At 42.7% G+C, this 21,228-nt stretch overlaps 1 protein-coding gene across 4 annotated transcripts in view; it reads right to left on the bottom strand.

Annotated features, from left to right (window-relative positions):
- Mettl8 (methyltransferase like 8) overlaps positions 1-21,228 on the bottom strand; it is a 97,167-nt gene that overhangs the window by 51,226 nt on the left and 24,713 nt on the right. For 3 of the 4 annotated variants that reach the window (XM_040745549.1, XM_040745546.1, XM_040745548.1), the window contains exon 2: positions 3,571-3,725. In XM_040745549.1, the coding sequence (XP_040601483.1) occupies positions 3,571-3,713 (143 nt within the window). In that variant the 5' untranslated portion in view covers positions 3,714-3,725. Of the gene's footprint in view, positions 1-3,570; positions 3,726-5,215; positions 5,487-21,228 lie in introns of those variants that run through there. The other variant, XM_040745547.1, reaches the window with a different exon arrangement.

The following is a 21,228-nucleotide window of genomic DNA, read 5'->3' on the forward strand; positions in this document are numbered from 1 at the left end:
TTCTAAGGGGTCATCCATCTTGCTTTGTGAGACAGGGTCTCTCAATGGCTAGAGAGCTATGCTGGTTGGCCAGGGTGTCAGGAACATGCTAGTCACTGCCTCTTCAGCGCTGGTGTTACAAGCATGTGATACCATCTTCAGTGTTGTTTGGTTTTTCCCAGGTATACCCTGGGGATGGAACTGGGGTCCTCAGGCCTGTGTGATAAGACTTTATAACTAAGTTCATCACCCCAGCCCTTCCAGCACAACTAAACTTAGACTAGTCACATGTCAAGTGGCTATCATTATTGCACAACACAGGACTAATGAATAAACACTTGCATTCCTAAGAAACCCCCAAATTGCTTTTCCATCACTGCAGACCCTAACCCTCATGCTTGGCCTGAGGCAATCTGAGAAACAGGGAGAAGAAAGGACTTTCTTCGGATGGAGGAGCAGGAGCCCCTCTCCCTGGGAACTGGTTTAACTCTCTTAATTAGAACTTCCAGACCATTTGCAATGGACTGAAATCTTTTTTTCTAAAAGGTATCTTCTAAGCAAGATTATGAACTATATATATAGTAAAAACATATGCCTGTATCTGCTGTGGACGATGGATAAGAAAAACACTTTTAACCTTAAATGCTACTATGCTTGGAAATTTACTTTTAAGCTATGTTTTGTACCCTCCTGTGTGCCACAGCACATGTAAGGAGGTCAGAGGACAACTGTGGCCGTCGGCTCTTTCCTCCCACCTTGTGGGTCCCAGGATTGAACTCGGTCACCAGGCTTGGCATAGCACCTTTGCTAAACCATCTCTCCAGCCTCCTGTGTTTTACAATGTACCTTGTAAAGCACCTTAAAATCTCACTTACTAAGAAAAGTTCTTTAGATTAAAAATAAGCAAAACAAAAAACTACTTTAAAAAAAGCAAAAGGGAAAATAAGTGTAACAAGACAATTTAATCTTTTAAATCCCCGAACAATGTAACTCTAAAACCTACCAAGCCGTATGTGTGTGTGTAGTGTGTGTGTGTATGTATGTATGTATGTATGTATATCTTGTCAAAACACAAGGCAGAAGGCAGCGCTCACTTTGGGTGTGCACAACTGCCTTATTCTTAAGGTTGGGGCATTCTTTCTAATCCTCCTGCTCTCTTCCTCTAAAACCACTTAAATCTCAGCAAGTGTTTTATTTATTCATTTATTTTGAGGTCAAGTCTCACTATGAAGCTCAGGCTGTCCCAGAACTCACTATGTAGATCAGGCTGGCCTCAAACTCACAGAGACCTGCGTGCTAAGTTCTAGGATGAAAGGCATGTGCCACTACACCCACCCCAGCATGTGTTATTTTTGTTCTTCATAAATCCCACACTTTACTTAATCAACATTGACTTGGCTTCATACTCACGGGTGCTAAAATTATTTTCCATAAGGTGAGTCAAGACCACGAGCCCCCCAGTAGGGCTCCCTGAAGAGAGCTCAGCTGCAGAGCTGGCAGTGCTAATGAGCTGATGCTCTCTCTCTTCCTTGGCAGCCTCCTCGGGTACATCTTCAGCCCTCGCACACACATCATCTTCTCCCTGGCAGTGGGATCTGTATCCCAGGCATTTCAGTCACTCCTCGGCTCTTGGCTATGATCCAGCAGGGTATTTGGACATCTGAAGCGGAATGCCTTCTCAAAGCTTATCTTAACTATCTACATAATCTTCTTCCCAAAATAAACTATGGGAGTTTACCTATTTTTACCAGTGACCTAAGTTCAACATCAAATTCTTCCATTCCCTTGATTCTGCCAATTCCTCTTTTTTTCTTCCTTCAGGGTCTTCCTCACTGGCCATTTCCTGCTGCTGACCTGTCCATGATGCTGTCAGCAAGAACAGGATCTAGTGTCATCCCTCCTCAGTGATTCTGTGGTACCTGAATGTCACCTTGCTTCTACCCCACTTCTGTCCTATACCACTCCAACCTTATTGGAGATAAGAATCTAGAGATCAGATTCACCGATCTCCTGGAAAAGCCTTAAAAAAAGAAAGAAAGAAAGAAAGCAGACAATCTTATTTAGCATCTCCTGAAAACGTCTTACATATCCTCATCTGTGTTTTATATTTCTACCCAGCAAGATGCCCTTGCTCCAGCTATGCTGTATATATAAGCAAATACTTTTGGGGGTGTGTGGAAATGAACGGTCTCATCCCATAGCTCCAGCTGGATTGGTACTTGCTATATAGACACTTGCCTCAGAGACCCACCTGCCTCTACTTCCTGTATCACCACACTAGGCTCTCAACAAATGCTTTTGTGTTAAGCACTGCCCCAAGTACTGGAGACAAACTAAACAATCCTAATTTCAGGTTTTCCCAGTTTGAGACATCTTCTTAGTGGGACATGGTGGCTCTCCCTGTAATCCCAACACTTGGCAGGTGGGAACAAGGAGGACAAGGGACCAAGGTTACATCCTCCTCTGCTACAGAGCAAGCCCAAGGCCTGCCTGAGATATATGAAACTGTCTCAAAACAATGAAAAAGTTCTTTCCTATGTCCATACAGAAGCAGTTTCTCATTATTAAGTTGTTTCTTTAAAAATTGTTTAATTAATTTATTTTTACATCTGGACCACAGTTTCCCCTCCCTCCTCTCCTGCTATTCCCTTCCCCCAAGTTGTTTCTTACATGGCAGTCTGTAACACTCAACCCTTAGAATTTGAAGCACTGTGTTGCAATTATTAACCTTTTCATAAATACCCATCTTCCCAAATAGAATGATTTTCTTCCAAGCATGAATCAGAGTCATGCTGAGAAGCAAAGGGTACTGAATGTGCACTTGACAAATATCTGGGAAGAGGGAAGGCCCTGTGGACCACCAGGAACTCTAGCCCAGGGACTGAGACCTGTAATACAAGCTACTCAAGAGGCTGAGGCAGAAGCATGATATGTTCAACCAACAGGGCCACAGAGAAAAGGGTCCTACTTAGAAAAGGGCCTATTCCCCTGGCTCCATCAGTAGACTGGCCAGTCAGGGCCAGGGGTCTGCAAGGATGCCAAGGTTGCTGGATGTACTAGGGAACTTCCACTTTACATTTGCAAAGAAGTTCAGAATCTGCAACATGTTATGCTGGCTTCAGAATTTCTACAACCTAAATTAGATCATCAACTTAAAAGAAAAAAAATCCTTCCTTGCCAAGTGTGGCGGCACATGCCTTCAGTCCCAGCTTTCAGAAGGCAGAGGCAGACGGATCTGTGAGTTCGAGGCCAGCCTGTTCTACACAGAGAGTCCCAAGACAACAAGGAGAGACTCTGTTCCCAAAAAACAAAAAACAAACAATAACATCCTCCCTTGATCATATTGAAAAAATCTAGCTAACAAACATATACAATATCTAATTTAAAAGTAAGAACTGGGCTAGCAAGATGGTTCAATGGGTAGAGGTGCTTGCCGCTAAGTTGGGTCTTCAGAACCTACATGGTGGATGAGGAGAAAAGAGTTCTGAAAGTTGTCCTCTACCTCCCCATGTGCTGTGTGGCACATGCTTCCCAAATAAATAAATAAATAAATAAATAAATAAATAAATAAAATGTTGAGGAAAGACTTACCACATGTTGTGCTCGAAAACTTTGGCTGGATCAGTTAAAATCCTTGACCCCAGAGGGGCCGCCGGGTGGACACCACTCTGACATCTGTGTGGCACCTTCCCTTGCCTCAGACGACAAATATAATTTCTCCAAATCACATTCATCCTAGAAATGACCTGCAAAGTCACAAACAGGTAACTAGTTAGTCAACAAGGATGAAAACAGTTTGCCAAAACCAAGCAGACACAATAAAAAAAAAGAAAGCCACAGATGAATTTCTTTGATGAACATAGATGTAAAAATTCTCAAGGAAATACTTGCAAGCCAAATTTAGGGAAACAATAAGAAGATTATACATTATGACCAAATGGGCTTCATCCCAAAAAGGCAAGGTCGGTTCAACATATGTAAATCAATAAATGTAATATAGCATAAATAGACTTAAGGACAGAAACTGCATAATTCTTTCAAAAGATGCTGAAAAGGCATCTGACAAATTCCAACTTGTGTTCACAAGAAAAATTCTGGAGATTTCAGGAATGGGAAGCAGCATGCCCCAAAGTAATAAAGGCTATATACAACAAACCATAGTCAACATTATTGTAAACGGAGGCAATCTGCGAGCATTCCCTCTAACTCAGGGATGGGACAAGGATGTCCATTCTCCTCTTTCTAATTTTTGGAGTACTCGAAGTCTTACCTGTAGCAATTCAACAAGACAAAGACATAAAACAGATAAAAGTAGGAAAGGAAGAAGTCAAACTATCCCTATCAGCAGACAACATGGTTCTTTACTTAAAAGATCCTATTGGGTTCCCAAGAAAACTCCTAGACCTAGTAAACAACTACAATAAAGTTGCAGGATACATAAATCAGTGTTTTTAAAAAATAGATTCCACATATAACAAAAAAAAGTACTCTCTAAGGAGAACAGTAGGAAAATATCCCATTTAAAACTCCCCCCACCTTCTCCCACTCCCCACCCCCAGATTAAGTATTTAGGAATATGTCTAACTAAAAAAGAAAAGGTCTGCTACAGACCTGCTTCTGATAAAGGAAATCACAGTTACTCGATGATGGAACAACCTTCCATTCTCCTGGACTGGTAGTTAATACATGGATACTTTTTTCCTTTTTTAAATTTATATTAGAAACAAGCTTTTTTTTACTTGTCAATCCCAGTTCCCTCTCCCTCCCCTCCTCCCCTACCCACCACCTGTCCCCTATCCCATCCCCTTTCTGCTCTCAAGGGAGGGTGAGGCCTTCCATGGATGGGGAATCTTCAAATACTGTCACATCATTTGGAGCAGGGCCTAGGCCCTCCCCGGTGTGTTTAGGCTGAGACAGTGTCTCTCTATGTGGAGTGGGCTCCCAAAGTCCATTCATATGCTAGGGATAAATACTGATCCACTACCAGAGGCCCCATAGATTAACCAGACCTCCAAACTGACACCCACGTTCAGGGGGTCTGAGACAGTGTATACATAGATACTTTTAAGAATGGTCAATAATACTGAAAATATTGTTCCCCATACAATACACATGTCTCAATTCTGACTCAAGAGAAGAATCATCAGTTGAAGCTGGTGTTGATAATTAAGTTGACAATTTAAACTTTAAAGGCTATGCCATGCTAAGTTTATTCTGGTAAACACGTCACTCTCACATCTTTATGGAAGTGTTCAAAAGACACTCTCGGTGAACACTGTGCTGCTGTTTGGCGGTTCAGCTGTTCCTCACGGCCCTCAGCCTACTGCCGTAACCAGTCCATAGAAACGGTGCTAGGTGAGATGTACGTGACAGGCACCAAGGCGATCAGATGTGCCGTTAGACATCAAACTGCAACCCTTTCTACCCCACTGAAGATGAACTTCAGAATGTCAAAAACATCTCACTATACTTTCACAACAATCTTCAAGGCTTTCCTGTTGGGGTTTAGTCAGGCAGTGAAGACTGGTTGGTTCCATCCGTGAGCCGTGCCTGCCCCGGCTCCATCCGTGAGCAGTGCCAGCTCCGGCTCCATCAGTGAGCCGTGCCTGCCCCGGCTCCAGCTCCTGCCTGCCCCGCTCCATCAGTGAGCATTGCCTGCCCCGCTCCATCAGTGAGCAGTGCCTGCCCCGGCTCCAGCTCCTGCCTGCCCCGCTCCATCAGTGAGCAGTGCCTGCCCCGGCTCCGGCTCCATCCGTGAGCAGTGCCAGCTCCGGCTCCATCAGTGAGCCGTGCCTGCCCCGGCTCCAGCTCCTGCCTGCCCCGCTCCATCAGTGAGCAGTGCCTGCCCGGCTCCATCCGTGAGCAGTGCCTGCCCCGGCTCCGGCTCCATCCGTGAGCAGTGCCAGCTCCGGCTCCATCAGTGAGCAGTGCCTGCCCGGCTCCATCCATGAGCATTGCCTGCCCGGCTCCATCCGTGAGCAGTGCCAGCTCCGGCTCCATCCGTGAGCAGTGCCTGCCCCGGCTCTTGGTCTCTTTTCCTTCTCCATGCAGTTCCACATTTACCCTCACGTGTCTTTGTTCTTTCTGCAGCCAGTACACCACACAACACCGATAAAAATTCTACCTACAAAACTATCTTTAGACCTTTCCGCATTAAATGCATTCATAAAATGTTCTGTATGCCGAAGAGCAGAACTGATTACACCCACAAAGACAGGTAATTCATGCTCAAAAATGTAAAATGATACAAACGATTCCCACCCAGGAAAGCTGGATCTAAATGTGATTCCACCTTTCCAATGATCATGTGATACTAACTGCTGTTCAAAAACAGTAAAAGACGGCAAAATTTCTCTCACTGTAAATGACCACACAAAAGACATAACTGGACATAACTGGTTACGAGCAAAATGTCAGGAGTGTGTGCCTTGCAGGCTGCTGGCTGGCAGACAGAGCTCGGTATGGCCAGGGCCTGAATGTGTGGCAGCTTCCTTGTTTGGGCAGCTGCTTCTTTAATTAACCACACAGACATCTATTTCTTTAATTTCTTTATCATATTTAATAGCCACATCTGGTGATGCACTGCTATTTATCTTCTTAATTAAATAAATATTTAATAAATCCAACAGAAACATAAAAATCTTTTAAATACATAATTTTAATGTATTTAAACTTCTCAAACTAAATTGTCAGCTTCTTGAAGTAGAGCATGGCTATTTGTGGATTGTTTGACAGACTGCATAAAAATGGTACTTATTTGACATAAAGGAAGAAAAAGACCCCATAGATACTGGAAAACTAAATGGGTATTATAGACAACTCTTTATTCATTTATTTATGGGAAAAATATCTTTGAAAAACTTACCAATAATAACTTTCTAAAACGTCACAAGTAAAAAAAAAAAACCGAAGCAAGCCTAAACTTACTAAATGAGTCTACAATTTAAATAAAAACAAGATCATGATGACTAACATACACTCTGTGTGTGTATGTGTGTGTGTATACATGCACATATATGTAAAGAATAAATCAGAAAATGCAAGTGATGGCAAGAATATAAGGAAACTGGAAACCTTACACACTGCTGATAGGATGTAAAATGATGCAGCTGCTATGGAAACAGTATCGTGAACTTCCCAAAAATTAGACCCAGAGCCAGCGATTCCATTTTTGGGTATATATTCAGAAGGAATGAAAGCAGAGAGGGACCTGAAAGATGTTTGTACACTCAGCTTCACGGTGGCACTGTAGACAAACAGTGAAGCAACCTGAAGTGTTCTCAGGAGGAATAAGAAGTACCCGACACTGTATTCTGACACAGGCTACAATAGGGGGTGGATCATAAAGACAGTCAGGCTAAGGAAACAGGACAGTCACAAATGCTCACGCGCTTTATTGTTCCTCTTAAAGACAGCTTCTAGAGCAATCAGATCCACAGTGACAGAGCAGAGTGGTGCTTGCAGAGGGGAGAACGTCTAATAGGCACAGGTCAGGAAACAGGAAATGAAATGATGTCAGGGAGAGCACATCCAGCTGTATGTTGGAGGAGCAAACCTAGAGAGCTACTGCACAACAGGAATTTTAAAGGCATGTGTTCTTCCCATGTATGATGATTTCACGATCAAATCCAGTATTTTATATGCCAACCTAAAATTTAATTTTAAAAGGTACATGTTCACACATAAGTGAGATTTCACTACATACATGCAGCGACATTAAAATGTCTTGCTGCACACCTTGAAGAGATGCAATTTTGACAGGAAGCACATGCCTATAATCCTAGCACTTGAACAGCAAAGGTGTGAGGCCAGCCTGGCGAGACTATGTCTCACAAAGCATAGCAAAACAAAATCCACGTCCTCAACAGACTAATGCATATGTGAATCAAAACAGAACGAGCTAGACCAAGAAACTGGGTGCAGTTCCATCGGGGAAGATGGAAAGTCCTAGAGATGGGTGCTGGTAATACTTGCACATGAATGTTTAATGCTTGCAAACCACACACTTTAGAAGGATTAAAATGGTAAATCTTCTTTTAGGTGTATGTATTTATCCACAATAAAAACCAAACAGCTTCCCTACAAAGAGATTTGCTGGTACATACATCCTCACCAGTGAACACCAAACACTGAAGAAAAACAAAAACCAATACCAACAGTACAAAACCCCACAGCAGATGAGAACATTTCTTAGCTTCTCTTCTGAGGCTAGCATCACTGGGAGAATTAAAATGAGTTTGTATGAAAAAAAAGGTTTGAATAGGGCCACATCATTACGATACAATTTTCTCACTGATGGTACTTCCCATTAGATTTTCAGGTTATAAAGAATTTGCTAGGAATAAAATTTGAGGATATCTAAGAGGTAAAGCCTAGGCAAGAGTTTTCTGAGCATTCCTTATTATACTTTAATTGCTGAGGCTGATATAGTCATGAGCTGCATAGCAATATGCTGGTTACAGACAAATTGCATATAGTAGTTTCCCTAAAATTGCAGTAGAAAAAAAGATTATAGTGGGAAAAAAATTCCCACCACCAAGTATTTTACCACACCTTTCCTATGTGTAGATAGACAAAGACTGCTATATTACAGTAGTCATGGTAGCAGTGCAGGAACGTTGTTCATAGTTGTTTTTTTTAATCTAGCAGAATTGGCTACAACATACAACTTAGGTATAAAGGGAGACTATATCATCTACACTGGTGTAGTGCATTCTATCATGTGCACATAACAACAAATCATCTACTGACATGTTTCTCAGAAGGTATCCCATCATTAATAAACTGTATTTAGTTTATGGCACTCCAGTTCCAAGCAGAGAAATAGAGCAACAAGACCTCCACACAGCCTAGTTACCTGTTTTGACCTTTGTTTACTTCTGCATCTGGAAAGGTGGTTGTAACCCTTCCCTTAGCTCAAGCAAATGTGCCACATTAAATTCTAGCCCGTGTCACCCAGTGGCATTTCTTTTCCTACCTCTATCCCGTTTTCAGCTCAGTACCCGGCAGTGACCCTTCCACGTGAATCCTATAAGGGCCAAGGTGAACTCACTGTGAACAAGAGTACAAATGTCAGAGCCCTTTAGAGCTCAAGGCCAAGACTTCATAGACAACTGGAGAGAATACTCACACAAGCATCAGATTGACAGTGTCACCACCAGTAGCACTGGTTATGCTCCAAGATCACAGAGGTGTACTGTGATTAGCCAACAGGTTTCCTGCCAGCTCTAGTTGTAGTCAGGTGTGGTGGTTTGAATGAGAATGCCCTCCCCCAGGTTCATATATTTGAATACTTGGTCACTATGGAGTGGCACTATTGTAAAGAATTAGAAGGTGTGGCCTTATTGGAGGAAGTATGCCACATGGGGGGTGGGCTTGGAGGGTCTAAAAGTCTATGCCAAGCCCACTGTCTCTCTCTTCCTGCTGCCTGTGGATCTGGATGTAGAACTTCCAACTACATGCCTGAATTCTGCCACGCTCCCCACCATAATGATGTGGACTTACCATCTGAAACTGTAAGCAAGCCCCAATTAAATGCTTCCCTTTATAAGGAAATAGTGCACCAATAGAACACCAAAGATAGCCTGACCTTTGTGGTGTACGCCTTTAATCCCAGCACTCGGGAGGCAGAGGCAGGCGGATCTCTGTGAGTTCGAGGCCAGCCTGGTCTACAAAGTGAGTGCCAGGACAGCCTCCAAAACAATACTGAGAAACCTTGTCTAGAAAAAAAAAAAAAAAAGAACACCAATGATAACAGTAAGTATCTGCCTACATTGGAATTTGAGGGGGGGAAAACAGTGCATGAAATGGGCTGGGTCCAGTAAAGAGTATGACAAGCTGAGGGTAAGATGGATTTGATACCCACTGGCCAGGGGCAGGCCATTGGGCTAACCACCACCATCACCACTTGGTTACAGAGGCAGCAGTGCTGAAAGGACAGCTTGTGGGAAACAGTTTGCTCCAACTCACTTTTGCCAAATGCCTTGTCCTCTACTAAAATGAACCCTCCTTTTCAGTAATTCATACAGCTGCAGACCCATACCAACTACAACACAGTCTACTGGGATTGGTAAAATGTATATAATACACATAAAAATTCCTCTCATGCTGTGTGTATGTATGTGTGTGTGCACACCTGTGTCCATGCACACTCATGCAAAGGAGAGCGGAGAATACTGTGTGCCTCTATCATTCTCTTGAGACAGTTTCTTAGCAAACTGGAAGCTTACTCTTGGGTGGCTTCCAGTGGACTTCTGGGATCCCTCCTCTACTCTCCACATGAGCTATAGGCACACATGGCTTCTTATGTGGGTGCTTAAGGACTCAAACTCAGGTCCTTAAGCTTTCACTGCAAGGACTCCTACCTACATGGCCATTTCCCTCCCTCCACTTATTTTTCTGAGGGCAAGGTCTCTGTTTGGCCAGTGAATTCCAGGGATCTACCTGTCACCACCTCTGTGCACTGGGAGTAGAAGCACAAGCTACGATGCCCAGGATTGGTGTTTTGTTTTTTGTTTTTTGTTTTTTCTGACATGGATGCTTAGAACTGAACTCAGGTCCTCATGCTTATGTGACAAACACTTTAGTGACATAGCCATCTTCTTGGACCTACTTTATTTTTGGTTTTTTAATTTGTTTTATTTTTGTTTGTTTTTTTGTTTTGTTTTGGTTTTTTGAGACAGGGTTTCACTCTAGCATTGGAGCCTGTCCTGGAACTCATTTTGTAGATCAGGCTGGCCCTGAATTTACAGAGATCCGCCTGCCTCTGCCTCCTGAGTACTGGGATTAAAGGCGTGCTCCACCACAGCCTGGCTCCTACTTTACTTTTGTTGTTCAGAGGACCCTTGATAAAAAGTGGAAAACCAGGGCCTAAGCCCTTTCTCCACTGCATTTCCCCAGATTGTTTATAATACTGAATACAATGTAAATGTTGTATATACAGTTATTATACTACACAACCCAGGGAATAATGATAAGCAAATAGCCTATAAGTGCTACTTACATTTCCCACCCAAACTTTGTTTTGTCTTTTGGTGTGGTGTTAGAGATTGAACCAAAGGCCCCACATGTTACAGGCAAGTGCTCTACTACTGATTCTTAGTCCCTTCCCTGATCCCCACTACCCTTTAAAAAGCTTTCTGAGAAGCCCTACTAGGTTACTTAGTCTAGACTTAAAGCCAGTCTGTAGTCCAGGCAATCCTTGAACTCTAAATCCTCCATGAGCCTCCTAAACTATCAGGCCAACCTCTAAATGTTTATCTATTTAATACGTATATAGTATTTTGCTTGCATGTATATCTGCACATTAGAAGAGGGACCAGATGGTTGTGAGCTACCATGTGTTTGCTGGGAATTGAACTCAGGACTTCTGGAAGAGCAGCCTGTGTTCTTAACCTCTGAGTCATCTCTCAAGCCCAGCTCCAAATACTTTTAATCACAATTAGTTATAATCTCCATTTCCATCAAGGGTATTATTTAGGGGTTGGGGGAATCAATAAAGGACAAAGGAAACTCATGCTCTGACCTGAAGTAACAAATTAAATATAGTCTCGTATCACCCAATTAGGAATTGATGAAATCTTGATTCCAATGCAAGCAGTCTAACTATAGAAGCCATGCTCTACCCTTCTTTCCCTCCCTCCCTTCCTCTCCCTGCTCTGTCCTTTTTTGTTGGGACAGCCTTGATCGATTGATCAATCTATCACCTACCTATCTATCTATCTATCTATCTATCTATCATCTATCAATCATCTATCTATCTATCTATCAACTCATTTGCCTACTACTTTTGAATACCACATATACCCAAGGTATCCCAGTACTGATTCTTAGGTTTCAACCAGTTGCTAATTTTTCAAAACTGACTTAAGGAAGGCCAGAGTTCCTTCTCTTAGGCCTTCATCAAACAGCCAACAAGGAATGCAGCTAGGCGACCCCGGCCCCAGAAGAGGAGAGTACTTTTTTTTAAATTTCAGTGCTCAAACCTCAAGAGACTTTTATCATGGAAAGAAATTTCCATTTTACCACAGGTCCTTCCATTAAGCAAGCAGCACAGCTGAGCGGAGGAAGGAAGTTTTAACTTCCCCGTTTTTTAGGGGAGACTGAGGTGCTGAGGGGAATGCCAAGGAAACAGAGCAAGAAATCCTGTTTGTGGGAAACTCTTAAGACTTACCCCTGGAGCGCTGTGCTGGCTCCAGGCAAACCTATTTGTAAGACTCCCCAAGAATGATTCCCAGTTGTGTCAGCTCCCTGGAACCCGAGGGAGAGAAGCGTGCTAATCATATGCTAAACGTCTGCCCACCACTTAAAAGTTAACTCCCCTTCAGAGTATGCTGGGTTCTGAGTCTCTTTTAAATAAACAGATTACCTCTGTTAACTGTTAAGCTTTTCCTCTCAGCTGGGAAGCTGGTAGAGAGGTTTCATTCTGGGACACAAAGTCATCCAGACAGAGCTGCACTAAACAGCACCTGAGAGGCTAGCATTAATGAGAGGGAATTAAAGTGCTATTGTTGCACTGTTTTGGAGAGTAAAAGCCATCAGGTAAGAAACACTTAAGTATCGACTACACTAAAGCGAAAACTGAAGCTTCAATTAACCCTGGCAATTTCAGAGAACTCCGAGGGTGACCATCTGCAAGGCAAACAGCGCCATAACTCGCACATCTTGTTTTAATCTTTCCTTGCATGATTATAATTTCGGGGTATAAATAAGGTTATTAGCAAGAACAGAACAACAACAATAATTACAGTAAGTGCTTGCAGAGCACTTTGATCATGCTATGACGTCAGTCGCCCTGCAGCTTCAAAATGGGAGTCTCATGGTTAGTGTTTGCTCTCCAGGGCTGTCCTGGGTGGTGGTTACATCTTTTGCTACACAAAGGAAGGCTGCTAGGACTCGGGATAAGAATAAATTAAGGATTTCAGGAAAGCCCACTGATCCAAAATATCTGAAGGGGTTACTATTTTAATCACTCTGGGAGTGCCATGGTATACATTATGCTGGCTCAGAATAAAACTAGTTTAAACTCATCCAATTGTCATTTTACATGTCTATGTCACGGTAACATTTGGAAGTATTAGCCAGTTTGGTGGGCTGATAAATGGCCCTCAGGCACACGCACGCTCGCTCATCTATTCGCAGCCATTACAAGTGTGATAAATGCTCACACGGGTAAGATCCTGGAGTTCTGCCCTGCTTTCCCCATTCCCTGTAGGGGTTTCTATCTTTAGGTATACTAGGTAGCAGAGGACACTTGTACCGAGATGCAATATTTACTTGGTCACGTTTGGACTGCACTTATCAATAAGACTGCCCTAGCTGGGATAGAATATTATAAAATTTCCAGTCATAAATGCAAACTAGATCTTAAAAAAACTTGAATTATATCCTCAATGAATAAAAGTGTCCAAAATGATTTATTTCTACAATTTTTTTTTTGGTTTTGGTTTTTCGAGGCAGGGTTTCTCTGTGGCTTTGGAGGCTGTCCTGGAACTAGCTCTTGTAGACTAGGCTGGTCTCAAACTCACAGAGACCCACCTGCTTCTGCCTCCTGAGTGCTGGGATTAAAGGGGTGTGCCACCACTGGCCGGTTATTTCTACAATTCTAAAGTAAGATGAGTTTACACAGACAGAGGCGATAGCACCGTGTAAGTTCTATTTTAAAGAACTACAATTGCTGTGTTTGGGGGCTCATACCCATAATACCAGCACTCAGAAGTCTGAGGCAGGAGGATTTCAAGTTTGAGACCAGCCTGAGCAACACAACAAGTTCCAGGGCTGCCTCAGATAAACCAGAAACCCTATCAAAATAAAACAGAATGCTATAGAATCATAGATAGTATCTAGTACAGGCAAAGCATGGGAGAATGAGTGAGGTAGGCCACTACCTGCATCTCAAATGACTGCCTGATACTTTCTCGGTATTTGTGTTGAGAGCAGAGGACTGAGTAGGGGGCCGAGAAGATGGCTCAGCGGCTAAAATACCTGCTGTGCAAGTATGAAGACAGTTCAGATCCCTGACCCAGAGTGAAAGTGGCAGCTTCCCTATATGCCAGCCTCGGAAGGTGGAACTGTATTAGCCTACTTGTTTTCCTTACTCATAATTGCCTTAAACCTGAATTTATACTATGCCCTGTTAAGGCCAAGCCCATTCACATAGAACACAAGTAAGCTCTTCGCATTCTAGTTCCCAGGAGAGTCCTGACCCCTCTGAAATCTCATGAACAGCCTTTACTGTCCACATTTCTGTTGGCATTCTGGTCTTCCAAACTCCCAGAGGAAGCGATATTGAGACTAACCATATCGGTGAGCTCTGGGTTTGACTGAGAGACGCTTCTTCATTGAGTAAGGTAGAAACCTAACTGGCAGTTGTTCCCAGCATCAACCTTATGTTCTACATGCATGTGCGTACTGACACACGTGTGCTCACATATATGCAAGCATGCATATACATGTGCACATCTTATATACACACACGTAAAAATAGAAAATAAAAGTAAGGGGTAGTCAGGTAGATGAAGGTAAAAGCCAGGGCGTTTCAGGTAAGGATTAGCATTTGAAAAGCAGAAAGACAGGAAGAAAAGGAAGAAAGAAGGGAGGAGAAAAAAAGGAAAGATGGCTGGTGAAACAGATCAGTAGGTAAAGGTTCCTACCACCAAACCTGAAGACCTGTGCTCAATCCCTGGGCTCTACATGGTGGAAAGAAAGAACTAAGTCCTGTAAGTTGTCCTCTGACCTCCACATATAGGGACCTGGCCTATGTATGTCCCCCTAATAAATAAATAAATAGAAGTGTAATGTAAGCAGCGGTAACTGAGTGCCTGAAAAGAAAGTTGAGAAAGTACACTAGTCCCATTTTAAAAACTGACAAACTGTGGGATTTTGTTGTTGTTTTGTTTTGTTTTTGTTTTCAAGACAGGGTTTCTCTAAGAAAGCAGGCTGAGCAAGCCATTGGGAGTAAGTCAGTAAGCAGCATTCCTCCATGGCCTCTTCATCAGCTCCTGCCTCCAGGTTCCTGCCCTGTTTGAGTTCCTGTCCTGATTTCCTTTGATGATGAACAGCAATATGTTATTATAAGGCAAATAAACCTTTTCCTCTCCAACTTGCAACTTGCTTTATGGTTGTGATGTTTCAACACTGTAATAGAAACCCTAATTATTTCCCTCATTGAGCCAACAAATTCCCATAATCATTGAAATCAATGTGAGCTTTCTGTTATCTGTCACTAAATCTAGCCATTCTTTCTTTTTCCCACTTGAAACAAAGACTCAGGCTGGCCTGAAGTCCTGATCTTCTGTCTCAACCACTAGAGGCTGGGGATGTAGTTCAACCGGGGAGAGGGGGATTTACCCAACCTGTACAAAGTCAAGGTCATTCCCCAGTAAATAAAATAAGCAATAAACAAATAAATGAAAGCAGCGTATGAAGAATTAGGTGGGTTGATGGACTTGATGTGGTTGTTGATGGACTCGATGTGGTTGAAGCCCAGGTTTAATAGGAACAAGGGGGCAGGAAACAGACAGGAGAAAGGGTTTAGTAATTAAGCTTTCTAAACTGGCTACCCTGTATCTCCTAGTAACAAAACCAGTAACACTGTAACAACAAGGAGAACATGCTGTTTTGAGTGAGAGATTCTTACAACATGGCTAAGACCACAAAGCCACAAATATCTTTGAAAAGAAAACACTTGGGAATGGAGAAAAGCCTAAACCTGGACTCCCTCTGTTCACCACCTTAATGCAGTCTTCTGAAAGGCAGTCGGCAAAGTTTCCCCATGGGCATATCTTCTCAAGTAGGCTTTGTCAAACAAAGATGCCATGATAATTTCACTGGGTTTTTATGATGATAATAATCTAAAGGCGAAATCAACAGGAGCACATGTGTAGCCGCTGCTTCGTTCAACGCCTGTGTTTGCTTTTATGATCTTGTTGGCAACAAGCAGCACAGATGTAATATGTAAATGATGCATCTGAGTATACAGCACACTGTAAAAAGATTCCGCAGTATTCTGAATAGAGAAAGGCGGTGAGGGAATTGAGCAGACACACAGTACACAACAGCACAGATGGGCTGCAGTCAAAGGAACCTGTGTGGTGATGGCCGCTGCCTTGTTTATAATGAGAGCTGCGGTTTAGCTTCCGTAGGAAAACAGCAGTCACACTATAATGCTGTTAGCTTGAGTTTTATTGTGTTTGTCATAGTGTTTGTACTTATTCCGATTTTATGGTTGAATGAATAGGTGCTCTATGCACAAAGAGCACATACCTAGATTTGTGTTCACAGACAATATAGTAAACACATTTTATGTCAACCCATGAGCCTTTGAATATTTTCCCTTGAAACAGTCCCTTATTTCTCAACACTGGGAGATACAGTGTTAGGAAATTCCACTCTAGAAGATTGTGCTCTTCCTTCTCCTTAGTAGTAGAAATACTCCAAGACGGACAGGAGCATATGGGATTGAAGTGGTGAAGGGTTTGGCCTGAACTGCATCCAGGGTTTGTCTTAGTTTGACAACTCCCAGCATGATAACTTTGATCATCTTAGTTTCTCCAATAAAATGTGGCCAATATGATGATTTCAAAATACAGGAGACTTCCAAGAGGTACAGGTATAGTGCATAGGGCATGGGCATACTGCTGGGTTCATGGTTAGCTTTTGATGCTAGCCAATGTTACCAAAGTTGGCATTAGTTTGGCCCTCAAAGTGTCCACAGGGTTCTGCAGATAAGGACCAAGCTTTCAGCCAAGAGGCTTCTTAATGTTAAGAGCTCTAGCTAGTCCCCACTTCCCAAGCAGGCCAAAGACCAAAGACCAAGCTTATTGAAGTGGGCTGGGAAAGAGGGATAAGCTGATAACAGGATCAGCCCCAAGTTCAACCCCCTGATTTTTGGAAGAGCTACTTACTTTGCTTAAACCTATAGGTTCAGGTGTAAAATGTAGTTAATTCTTTTTAAAAAGACTTTGTTTTTATTTATTTGTGTGTGTGTGTGTGTGTGTGTGTGTGTGTGTGTGCACGTGCCATGTGCACATGGAGGATAGAAGGAGGTTGGTTCTCTCCTAATATCTGGGTTCTGGTTCTAGGTACTGAACCAGGATCATTAGGCTTGGTCCAAAGTATCTTTTCCTTGGAGCCACCTCACTAGTCCTCCATAACATTTTTAAGGAATACTGACTGACGATTGAAGAAGAGAAAGACACACAATAAAATTAATGAATAATTAATCCCTACCAACCACTGCGAGTAATTAGGTGTTGAACGGCTCAGTTGGTACAAGTCAAACTGACAGTAAAACCAAGTCTCTTGCTGCAGCAGTGCGGGCAGAAACAGAAAGAGGAGGCAGTTGCCATGTGTTTCATTTCCCCTAAGGAATAGCACAGGGGGAAGATCAGGTGGATCTAGCATAGATGAGAAACTAGTTAAGGAGCCTGGAAAAATAAGGGCCTATTATAGACCTCTGAAGCTGGGGGCGGGGCAGAATTGAATAACATGGAAGAGGAAGCATCTTGGAAGACATCCCGGGAGAGTCCTCTGAACGGAGCCTTGAGCTGGAATGCAGCTGTAAATATGGCCATGGCTATGATCTCCCTGAACACCTGTAATGAACTGGTTGGGCCAGCATCTAAGTGAGGAGGCATCGTCTTCTCAGACACCTTCCAGGCAAAGCTTCACGGTCACTTAGGTTTCACCCTGAAAGGCCACTTTTGGGATGTGGGCAGACAGCCTACAAACCAAGGAAAAGAATACAGGCATTTACTGCCTGACACATAAGAAACCTTAGCCTAAGAAACCACGTAAGCTAACATGACAACCCAGTACATGGGGAAGAGCTTAGGGCTGGGCCCCATAACTCAGTTGGTGGAATACCTGCCTAGCACAGTGGGGCCCTTGGCTTAATCTCTAGTACTTTAAGCCAAAAAGGCTCAGTGAAGTCCATGAATTATAATGTCATGACAGATATTGAGACTATTAATTATCTTTTCATCTCATATACAGAAATCTTAGCCATCTCCAGCCTACAAATGGTTTTATTCCTAAAAATCATTTGTAAGATGGTGGTAAGGGCTCATAGCACATTTTCTCTTCTTCCTCCTAGAGACAGGCTCTCCTAGCTGAGGCTGGCCTGAAACTCCATGTAGCCAGGGATGACCCTGGACTTTGTCTTCCAGTTTCCACCTCCTGAGTGCTAGGGTTACAGGACTACTTTCAAGTAGTGCTGGGGATCAAACCCAGAGCCTCGTGCATGCCAGGCAAGCGTGATAGCAAGACCGCTACATCCCACTCTCAGCATATTCTCTATAGGAATATTTTAAGTGGTAATTAAGATACCAGGCTAGTTCACACATGCTTTTTAAATCCATAATGTGGATGAAAAGAAATGTGTTTGTTTATTTCAAATGGCCTTAGAAAGCTGGCAAATTCCATTTTCCCAGATAGCTGAAACACTGCCAACCATACTGCCTGGGGCAACTTGAATCTTATTTAACACAAAACCAATCTGATTAAATGATGATTCTTTTAAAACAACAATAACAACACCAAAACATAAAACCTGTCAGCCAACTCCAAGACACAATGGGTGTGCAGGAGGTAATGCTGTTTAACTAAACTGTATCTGTGATCAAAATAAGGTCCCTTTGAATAAGTCATAGTAAGAGATCACTATTTCCCAAATAATAATGGAATAGCTTTGAAATTCCATTTCCGGAGCAGTTCCCAGCAGTTCATTCCTCTTCCACAGTCTCAACCAGGCGAGCTCTTGGCACTAGGACAATAGCCTTTGTTTTCCCAGAGTGTTGCTGTTCTTTTGCTACAAATGTATAAATTCCCAAAGTAACCAGCTCCAGAGATCAGATTCATTACGGTAACAGTTTCTGGTGTGTTCTGCTTCCTTAAACAGTCTTCAACAGTCAAAGCTCATAAATCTGGCTCACAGCATCTACTGTAACACCACAAATGAGAGTCCTCAGTGCAGACTCTGCTTGAACAAGCCAAAGTTATCTGGATATATGAACTGAGTGTTTTAAAAAATGTTCTTAAAGAAAAAAAAACATTAGAGTGCGCGCGCACACACACACACACACACACACACACAGCAGGCTGGTCAGGATCTCTATATAAATGACACCAAGAAATAGCATTACAGGACTGGTAGGAAGAAAGCTATGTTTAAGCTATGTTACTCTGTAGAATGGCATGAATGACAATTTTAATGAAAAGATAATATGTGAGCTTCTGGAGGTAAAGATTTATGACTGTTAAATAAAAGAAAAAGTAAATTTTCTCTAAAACCATCCATAAAATTAAAATAATTCTAGTTGGAATTCTTCAAGCGTTTTGGGGGAGCTTGAACAAGTAATTTAAGGGTTCATTTGGGGAAATAAACATACAGGAAGTGTCAGGAAAACACCAGAGAGAAAAAGGGTGCTGTGGCGAGATTGGGCTGGACTTCAGGACGGCACAATGGCAGTGGACCTGTCGGGCAAACCTTGTAGCACCCTATAAAACAGTAAGTCCTGGTCATGTGTCTAATGCCAGGGTAGAGCCACAGCAAAAGCAACAGGTTAGGAAGTCCAGAAACAAATCAAAAATACATATTAGATAGTCTGTAAGAGCCAGTATTTTGAATCAGTGGATTGGAGAGCAATGGATTATTCAAAAAAGTATATCAAGAAATAAAGTGGGCTACCTGCCATTTGGGGGAAATATTATTTCTCTGCTCCACATCAAACATGACAACTATTGGGACCTTGAGTCTTTAGGCCAAAGCACAAGCCTCAGTAAGTTCCCAATTACCAGGTCTCAGTAAATTTCCATTTCTCAGCCTAAAGCCATTTCTCAGGTGACCCCCTGCGGTCAAGCTATGCACCAAAGATAACCCATCTCTTATTGCTTCCTGCCTATAACAATATCCTGCATTCCTCTGCCCCATCCTCCCACCTCATTCCCCTATATAAGCTTGTAAGGAAATCCTCAGTAAACGAGCATGATCAGCCATGTTGTCTTGCTCCCATTTCTTGTGTCTCTTGTCCCCATCTGTCTCCCCCCAGGATAGCCCACACTGACTTGTGCCCACGGGTCAGGGCAGACAACTGCATATAAATTACACTTCTAACATAAAGCAATCACATCTTAAGTCAATGAGGTGGCTGGGCAAGTCAACAATCTTAGTCCCATCCCTGGGACCTGCATGGTAGGTCTTTCAGGTTGACCTCTGACCTTCAAACACCTGCCACAACACATGGGGACACCACTCCACCAAGGAACAAATAAATGTAATAGCAAAAAATTTAAAGTTATATCATCTGGGCTTAGAAAAGGTAACTATTTCTAAAAAGTATAGAGGAAAAAATCTTTTAAGCATGATACCAAACTATAAAAATAAAAAGAAACCAACTGATGGGCAGGGGAGATGTTTCAGTGGTAAAAATGCTTGCTCTGCAAGCACGAAGAACTGAGTTCAAATCCCGCATAAAAAGCCAGGCATAGCTGTTGGAGCCTGCAGCCCCCGCGAGGAGACAGGCAGATGGCAAAAGCTTACTGTTGAGTCAACCTAGAGGAAACAGGGAGTTTCCGGTTCAGTGTTCGGTGAGAGGCCCTGTCTCAAGGCCATAAGGGGGAGAGGGAGAGGGGAAGGCCTTTGACTGACACATGCACACACAGGTATGCAACACACACACACACACAAAACACATGAGAAAATATTTTGAAGATGTTGTAAAAGATGGTGGGGCTATTTGTAAACTACTAGGATGTTTTATTAGGAATGCTTAGAAACAAGGAGAAATGACCTCAGTAGAAAATATGCTAATGCCATGAATAGTCATTCACAAAATAAATGCAAACTGCCACTCAGAAATGTTTATCACTAATCCTAAATCTTTGGAGATTCCTTGACCTTCACCATAAGGCTGATTCCTGTTGCTGGTTACAAAATGGCTGCCGCAGTTCCAGCTATCACCCTGATATCACAACCTCCAGAGAAAGAAAAGGATCACATCTTTCTTCAGTCTCTTTTTAGGAAACTTTCTCACAAGCCCCCCCCCCCCCAAACACTCTCAAATTTCATAGGAACTGAGTCACACATTATCTGCAAGCTAATAATCAGGTGAAAGAATGGGCTGCTATGAGCCGCTGAGAAGTCAGTTTCTCAGAGTGTGGTCCATGGAGGCACCCAGTTCCTATCAAGGATCTGCAGAGGTTGGAACTATTTTCATGATGATGTTAATACATTTTCATGATGATGTTATT

The sequence above is a fragment of the Mesocricetus auratus genome, unplaced genomic scaffold (genome assembly GCF_017639785.1).
Source record: "Mesocricetus auratus isolate SY011 unplaced genomic scaffold, BCM_Maur_2.0 Super-Scaffold_100004, whole genome shotgun sequence".
NCBI classification, from domain to species: domain Eukaryota; kingdom Metazoa; phylum Chordata; class Mammalia; order Rodentia; family Cricetidae; genus Mesocricetus; species Mesocricetus auratus.